The sequence below is a fragment of the Calidris pugnax genome, unplaced genomic scaffold (genome assembly GCF_001431845.1).
Source record: "Calidris pugnax isolate Ruff unplaced genomic scaffold, ASM143184v1 scaffold44, whole genome shotgun sequence".
Classification (NCBI taxonomy): domain Eukaryota; kingdom Metazoa; phylum Chordata; class Aves; order Charadriiformes; family Scolopacidae; genus Calidris; species Calidris pugnax.
In genome coordinates this window covers 18,586,060-18,594,767 of record NW_015094506.1, presented here as the reverse complement: position 1 = coordinate 18,594,767, position 8,708 = coordinate 18,586,060, and the positions used below count along the sequence as shown (strand labels likewise).

The 8,708-nt window shown below is 38.4% G+C and overlaps 1 protein-coding gene across 1 annotated transcript; it reads right to left on the bottom strand.

Moving 5' to 3' along the window:
* CCDC107 (coiled-coil domain containing 107) lies at window positions 1-8,544 on the bottom strand. The gene is made up of 6 exons (XM_014963163.1): window positions 8,333-8,544; window positions 5,272-5,477; window positions 3,964-4,030; window positions 2,482-2,572; window positions 1,293-1,402; window positions 1-689 (listed from the first exon to the last, which is right to left on the bottom strand). Exons 1-6 carry the CDS (start codon window positions 8,514-8,516, stop codon window positions 415-417), a joined length of 933 nt encoding a protein of 310 aa, XP_014818649.1. The 5' UTR covers window positions 8,517-8,544; the 3' UTR covers window positions 1-414.
* Between the last annotated feature and the right edge of the window lie 164 nt (window positions 8,545-8,708).

The window sequence follows — 8,708 nt, the reverse complement described above, 5'->3', positions numbered from 1 at the left end:
TAAATTCATCAGTGCATGCTCTTTAATGAATTCAAGAAAGTTACAATTCAAGTGGCACCATGCTTACTAGTTACAAAACATTTATGAAACATCTATTCTTTATAGTCTTAATTACAAGAAATTCTAATATTTTAGTGAAGCATCAGATATAATTACAGTGCATTATATACAGAGTACAGAAATATTTTTATAGGACAAAAATAAATAGAAAAAAATATGTAAACATCCTGAGTGAAATTCTACTGCCACTGAAGTCAGTTACAGAACCGTCAGAAAGAGAAGCACAGGCAGTATTTCACTCCTCTTTTTAAAGCATACAGCAGTGCACGTAACTTCATTCAAAACAGTTTAAAGTGCATACAACATTATAAAAAAATAATTCATAAGCTTTTGAAAGTTTTACATATGCAGATTTTATTCATATCTATTACGTCTCCTCAGTCCTATCTCTTCTGCTTCAACAGCATCTTTGTTTATCATTTCTTGGCCTTCTACCAGATCTGGCTCAAACTGATGTACTTCACATTCATCATATAACTCGTGCTCGTCTATTTTGTAATCATTATCAACATCCTCATGCAAATCTTCATTACTGTCATCTTCTCTGTCATCCATTTCTTCCTCTTGAGAATGTTCAGCAAATGACAGAATGAGATCTTCAAGTTTCTCATTACAAATGTGGCTGACACCTTATAATTCACCACAAAAAAAAAAAAGTTTAAATTACTAGAAAGGCTCCAAATTTCAGGGTCAGTTTAGAAATAGAGTATTTACTTTTTATTTGTTTTCTCTTCATTATTAGGACTCAATTAAAGGAAAAATTCCCCAAATTTCTAGTGAACCATTCTTAACATTTAAGATTTCTCTTGGACTACTACACACCTCTTGGAAGTCCCCAGCTGAAACTAATATATGACATGTGATTATGCAGGCACGATCCACAGCCTCAGAGGTGCTCATCTGGGAACCCTCAGACTACTGACCAATACTAACAGACTGCTCAGGAACTCATATTCAAGAAGCCCGTTTCGACAGAACAGAACGTGACTGTGTGGTGTACCTCAGTTCAATGTCTTGTAGCACTCACTCTTAAAAAAAACCCACCAAACATGACATATCAAGAGTTTGAAATTAGATACACCTCAAAGAGGAAGAATGGTACACCTCCAGAATAAAATTAATCCCACGCACATTACCTACGATGCAGGAGCTGAACATTATTGTAGTACGATCTGTTTATTCTTTTAAAAGACAAACTATTTAGTTATCTATCCTGCTGGAAACCAAAGTACCTTTCATCTTGTTTTCTGATTTATCCAATCCGCTTTCTTTCATCAGTCGTCTAATTGACTGAAGCTGTGTCATTATTTCATCCTTCTGCTCACAAGCTAAAGCATTAACACTAGAGAAAAAGACAGATGTCAACAGCTGAAAGTTGAAGTGAGTGCTTGATAATAATGCACAAGATCAGTATTTATCCACAGAAGGAAATACTGCATAGTTAAGTTAGCAACATGTTTACATCAAGCTTTTCTTTGAGAAATGTCTCTTGTTAAGTGGGCAGCCCACCATATAAAACTACTGAACAATCTAGTCACTGAATGCTAACATCTGAACCTCCATGGCCAAGGTTTAGTAATGATTACTGAAAGAAACAATTATCCAAAGTAGTTTTATTTTTAGTACAACAATGCCTAATACAGAACTTTACAGTTTAGAGGCTTTTCTCATTTATTTCAGATTTTGTTTTACTCTCTTTCCTCCCCAGCACTACTAGAAATGTGTTAGCCAAACTGTTGAGTGAATTTGTGGCTTAGTAGTTTCAGCACCTATTAAGTTCAGAAGTACACAAAAGAAACAACCGTGAAATTCTGCATCTTGGCTTCATGAAGGATGTCAGTCCACACAAAATGGATCTAAAGGATATTTTTATTTCCAGCAGATGGGTGAGAGCCTAGTGTCTTAAGAACAGAACATCTTTAAAATGACAGGGAGATTATATTACTTATTCCCTTATTACACAATACAGAAGTTATATTTCCCCGAAACACAGGGGAAATAGGTTTCCTTCAAAACACAAAAATAAGCAGCTATGCCTTGATAGCTAGTTTAGTCTTCTAATTATATCAAAAGGAAGAAACTCTTTCTCCTACCAGAAACATAATTCTCACAAGGGCAAATGCTACTGAGCTTAAGTATTTTTTCAGTTTTAGTCTCCTCAGTCAATATTAAACTTCAACTTGTTAAGCCACGGTAACGTGATCATAACTGTGAGCTTTTACACTTATGTTTGGTGAAAAAGAGACAGGAGGTGTCTGTAGAAACAAACACAAATTGCAGAAGAGGTTTTACATGCAAAAGGCTACAGAAACAATAAAGTTCCCTACCTATCTATAAAGAACATTTTTAGAACTCTTTGTTAACATTTCATAGAACTTCAATTTACAGAAAACAATTCTGAAATGTTTTAGAAACACTCACCAGTTTGACAGTGGATCCAACTGAGTCAATAAAGAATTTAACATTTTCTCTGTCTGTGCTAGATGCTGCTCCAGTTCTAAAAGCTGATGCTCTAACAAAACACAAAAGCAAAAAAAAGAAAAGAAATCAAAAAAAGAGGGAGGCAGAAGAAGGAGGAGAGAAGGCAGGAGGTTGCGCACAGGAGAGAGAGAACATTGTAAGAAATGTATTACAATACCAAAAGGATATTAATTTGTATTTTTCATTGGGCAGATTCAAAACCCATTTTTTTCTCTTCAAATTCTAGAATAAGAAAAGCGAGTGGTGGGAGTAAGAACAGAAGCCTTACTATGTATCACCAGAAGTCCTTCTCACCCAATAACCTGTCTCCAATAGTGCCCACAGAGGACATCTTGGTAGAAACTGAGCAAGAATGTGGCTCTCACCTTCCCAGCCTCAAAAACTACACAGTTCCAAGACTTCCTAAGGTATAAGTAATGTATTTATACTTAATATACGGTCATGAATTTGCCCACTCACAAATATATTCAACACCTAATGCACTTAATGTTAAGAGGAGTAGCTCCTCCTAAAATACTATTAGACTTTGAAGAAGAATGCAAATGCAAGGACAGTGAGTAGGCAGTGTAGCAAATCATTGCTGAACCTCATTACAGATCTGGTGTACAGAGAGCCCAAAAGAGGCTGCTAGTTGTTTAATTAACTAAAAATGTGTCTATACGAGGGGGAAAAAAAGCATGAAAATAGCTCAACTTTGATGTGCCATAACTTTTTCTCCAAAGTAAAGCCCACTTCTTGGCACATGCAGCATAGACTGAATCAGACAGTCCAGAGTATTCTGTGTCATGAAGAAAAAGATGGTGTCATTTATTCTGTCTCTTCTATAAACAAGTAATGTTTCTGACAGGCCTCTAATTCGGCCCAGAAATTCAGCAGTCTTGTAATTGTGTATCCATACTGTTCCACTATCAATACATTCAACTCTAAAGCAGACCATTATATCCTTTTTTAATACCCTACTAATTCTAAAGAGGGTAAACATTCTGAAGAATTCTAATATAGGATATTTAGAATTAATAGAATTAGAACTATTTAAACATGCTCTTCTTGAAGAGAAAGGTGGGGCAGAGCATCTGTCATTCGTCTCAGTGACCAGTCCAGCCCAAATCATGACACATCCTTTTGTACTGAAGAAAACTGAACAGTTCTTAAGTGAGAAAAACACCGGATGTTAAAAGGCAGAGAATCATACTGTATTACCATAGCTGCTTTAAAGAATATTACCACCTGAAGTTTTTGAAAAAACCTTTAATAAGTGTTTCCAATATATATAACAACAAAGTGGTTTTCTTCCTAACTGTACATAAGTAACTTAAAAGATTGCTCTTGTTTAGCTAGACTGCATCAACAAAAATATGTAGCTTGTACCAGCAGGAAATATGCATTTTTGGTGAACGTATGCATTCCGAAATGTTTTTTTACCTGTTTCCTTTGCCTTATCTTCTGTATCTTTTTCCTTTTTGGAGAGACTTTCTTCATGTGACTTCATCTTTAATAAATAAAATCGTGTTAAAAGACTTCATCAATATTTGTATATTAAAAATAAAAATTCGTTTAGAAATTTACTGAAATTAAATAGAAACCACAAAAATGTGCTCCATTAATGAAACTTCTTTTTTCTGCCATGCCTTCTTCCTATCTTAAACTAACACTTCTGATCTTAAACAATGACAAAAGTTGTCAAAGAAAGCAGTTGCTATTTCAACTCTGTTTTTCAAAAACGAACAGCAGGAACCTTCTAGGTTACCGGATCCAGTCTCCTATCATCAACTAGGAGGTAAAAACTTCTTTTTTAAAGGAATGAAGATGCTATTATAAAAATATTTACATTTTAATTCCACAAGTGCAAGTGTAAAGAATTGTAATACCCAAAATACTGTGTTTATGATGTTTAAATCTTATTTACAACCTAATTAAATTTATTTTTAAAGCCTAACTGGTCAGCCTCTCTGTTCACCTTGCTAAGCTGTTGTATTTTTCTCACATAGGAGATGATATGAAACTATGGAAATGAAGATGCTGCCTCTGGCCCTGTTCAGGTTTAAGGGGTTTTTTTTCCCTGAAGGCAAGCAACAATGTTCCAGGTCCACTCTCACCACTACAAGTGCTGTAATATCTCTTACTATAAATAATACATATCAAGACTGATATTTAACAACAATCCCAACAGCTGATCATGTGTTCTCCTTTCTTAATTTACTAATGGTAAAAAAAAGGTATCACATTTCATGGATAAAAATCTATGTTGCAGCTGCACGACCAAATGAGAAGTCCAAATAAAAGGTCTACACTACTCGCTACTCTAATTGCTAATCTAAGACTCTTGCTCTGCAGGAGTCATCCATCTCCTTCCCATACTCAATCTCATTCTGAAGAATGAAAGGAAAGTGAAATACTGATGAGGCTTCAGTTACAGCTTCAGGTAACAGCACTGTTTAGGTTCTCAGATTCTTATCTGAGGTTGGGGTGGGGATGGTGGGGGGGGGCAGGCAGCGTGTGTGGGTAAGATTCTTACTTCTTTAAGTGTCTAAAAACAGATCAGTCAGAAGCTTTCATAAGGAAGAATCAGATATACTATAATTTTACCTTTGGACCTCATATTCAAAGTCAAACTGAGCAAGAAATGGCTTTTGGACAACATACGTAGGCTCAGAAATGGGGAAAAAAAATACCCGAAACAGTTACATCTTCTTCTAGTTTCAATAATTTAATGTTTTTCTTATGGCTTACCTTAAGAAATTTGTATGCTGCAAACACTCCCACTCCAAGAGCATACAACGGCATGAGGGTGAATGCTAACTCTCTACCATTTCCTCTTGTTCTTTCACTCTTTATCTCTTTTTCCATTGCATTTCTCATCTGCTGAAAACTCTTATAAGTATTACTGTCAGAATTTCCTGGATTCAGGTGAACTTGATGAACTGTCTGAGGACTACCTTAAGAAATAAATTGAGAGAAAGAAGACAAAGTTAGAAAGGAAATTAAGAGTCCAATTAGTTTCACAAATGGAATTAAATTGCTTTCTTCTTGTGCGATCATCTTTGTTCATTACTCTTCCAAGTTGGTGTGGTCAGCTCTGCATCCAAATAAAGTTACAAAAAAAACCAAACTTAAAAATCACTCTTTCATTAATAGTATTGCAAAGATAAATCTAGGTCACAAAGACTCTCAAACTAAGTTTCTATGTTTCTTTAAGATACAAGTTTTAGTTTCTTCACAGCAACATTGGCAAACCCACAGTGAACCACAAGAAACAACTTAAAACTTGAAATTAACGCATACTCAGAGAAACTGTTGGTAATGCTGAGAACAATTACAAATTAGTATTTTTCCTCTGTTATAAAGGAGTTAAGTAGAAACTAAACTGTCTAGTCCCAGAAAAAACCAAAAGTTTTGTTGAAATATACATGCTGCGTCACTGCTTTTGTTATTTTGACAGTAGATTCAGTGTTATGTGGATATTCCCAAAGGCTTAGAAGTGCTGTACCTCTGCAAATCAAATATTTAGCAGGAGAAGATTACACAATAGTAAAGAAATGCAGCCTTGGAAGTCTGAAGTATTTTTGCATGTAATTTGCCTGCCAGGACTGGGAGCAGATGAAAGAACAGCTAGTGCCATTGCTCGACTTAGAGATCAGGTTATTTGGTAGTTAAATCTGGGGTTCATAGGACATGCACATGAGAAACAGGGCTATCAGCTAAGGAATGCAGATGCTTGCAAAGACAGACAGCAGGTGATTGGGGAGTGTGAAGTTTTACACTGATGTCTCAACTGACTGCCTAGACTTACTCTTTGAACGCTTAGTTCACCATCATTTAATATATGAGTACTGATTATGGTTTAAAAACAAGATTCACATTCTGTAAAAATTCCCAAACAAAAGACCATTATGCAAATCACTCCTTGTCAATTAATACAAACCAGTGGCATTTCAAGAATTTACAGTAACATAACTCCAGTGTGCAAGAGACAGCCGCAATCAGGTAAACAACTAAGTTAAGTTAAAACTCTCAGTGAAACAACTGTTTGGCTACAGCTTCTTCCAAATACAAGAGAAAAAAGAATCTAATTTTGCTAACCTAAGCCGGTACTTTGTGATAAGAGATCTCAAATGGTAGTTTAAAATTGGCTAAAGTGAGTTAGCCAGAAAAGTTTTTCAGACTTTCAGGGCTGGCTCTGTAGAGACTGTTACTATCCGCTCTGCAGTCCTAGTCACGCTAGGGTGTTTAATTTTTTCTGTAAGTCTTCAGTTCTTCCAATGAGCAAGCATACAGATAAAGGGTCTTCTCCAAATGCTGCAAACTGATCAAGGACATGTGGAAGAACTCAAGCTACCTTAATCATTTAATGCAAATTCAGACAGACATTCTACTTACAACACAATCAGGTTTAGAATTACTAAAATGGCACTAAATAATCTGGAAATCACATTTTATCCCACATATAGTTTTCCCTCCTTTCAGAATGTTTCCCATTTATTACTAGTTTGAAGTTTGAACTCACTCTTCTTTCCTTACTTTCAGTAATCTTTGTTTTTAATGATATAAGGATATTTACTAAAAAATATAATAGCACAGATGAAAAAATTTCTACAGGTCATACAACTAAGGATGTGGTCAAGGGAAACAACACCTTCCTGGCATGGAGGAACCCTAACAGCATCCAGTATCCTGCACCAAGTTTATCCACAGAAGAAAGAGCAGAGCAAGTTACTGGCCAAACAGGAGAAAAGAAGAACCCAGACAGCAGATCTACCTGAAATTTCTACACTGTGCTGGGACAATATATCAGTACAATCAAAGGTATGTGAAGTGTTTATTTTTTTAAGGTTTGGTCTTTAAAGAATTTGATCTATAGGAAATGACAGCTACCATAACAATTAAAAGAAATCAAATAAAACCTCTAGACAGGCTAGATCTTATGAAGAACAGTCAGTTAAACATCAGCTGTGAAGAACATGGTAGCAGCTCAAACCTCACTTTTTCTGCCTCTGAAAGGTACTTCTGGGGAAAAGCACAGACACCTAACCTGGAGGATTACAGCAACCATCCATCCCTCGGGTTACAATGCTTTGGAAGATGCTACCAATGAATCACAGAGCTAACTCAATAAAGCAGGCTTTTTGTTATTTACCAAACTGAAAGTGGATCTTTGGACCTTGAGCTAAATCCTCAGCTGATGTACACTGACATAGCTTAATGTATATTTACGCCACCCAAGCTTTAACAAGCAGTAAGATCTCTACCCCATTCAGTGACATCTTTTCTAAATAACCATTTTGGACTTTCTCCAATACATTACCTGACAAATCTCATAGGATTCTGCGCTAATGTTTACTAACACTAACACTCGGCTTCTTTATTGCAATTCATGTTAGAAGTGAATTCTTTCCTCTGACACCTCTCAGCCACGAATCAGTTAGAGAAACTAACTGTGTCTCTACAGGCATTATTCATTAAACTACCCCAGTAAGATACGCTTCCAGTAACAGGGTGTCACCTGCATTCAAAAGCAATTTTATCAAGACAACACTGACAAAAATATAAACACTAATGAACTAGGAAAGCAGAACTCGAAGGGGGGAGTGTGTGGAAGGCCAAGGCGAGGAGCCTGGAGCGCAGAGGCCAGCTCGGAGCTGTGTGACAGGGCCTCCTCCTCCGCAGCCCCTGCCAAACACCCAGCGCCTCCCGCCAGACCGAGCACAGCCTTCTCCGTGCCCGGGGGCTCCCTTCGAGTCTCCCCCCAGAGACAGGGGCCGGCTCCGGCCTCGGGCACCGCCGCGGCTCCTACCTCTGCCGTGCTGACGGGGATCGTAACGGCCAGGGACGGCCCTGCCGCCCCGCGGAGACCTGCCGGTCCTCCCGCCTGCTCCTGCTCCTCCTCCTCCTCCCCCGAACATCCTGGGCATGACGAGGAAGACGCAGAACACCAGCACCACCGAGACCACCGCCTGCTGCACCGCCGACAGCACCATGGCGCCGGCCGCCGCCGCCGCCACCGCCGCCGCCCTCCTGCCAACGAGCCGCCCGCCCAGCGCGGAAGAGAGGCGCGTGGCTGCCGCTCCCCCCCTCCAGGCCGCACAGCGCCCCCTTGTGCGGGGGCGGGCTCCCCGGGCCGTCCCCTGAGGGAGAACGTTCTGGAAGGGGCGGGTGTCCCTCAGGCGAGG

Bases quoted from the DNA above. Each gene is read 5' to 3' on its own strand.
- CCDC107 (XM_014963163.1), bottom strand. From the start codon at position 8,516: ATGGTGCTGTCGGCGGTGCAGCAGGCGGTGGTCTCGGTGGTGCTGGTG. The intron at 5,478-8,332 runs GTAGGAGCCGCG...TTATTTCTTAAG, and splicing joins TCCCCGTCAGCACGGCAGAG to GTAGTCCTCAGACAGTTCAT. The intron at 1,403-2,481 runs GTGAGTGTTTCT...CTTTTTCTCTAG, and splicing joins TTGGATCCACTGTCAAACTG to TGTTAATGCTTTAGCTTGTG.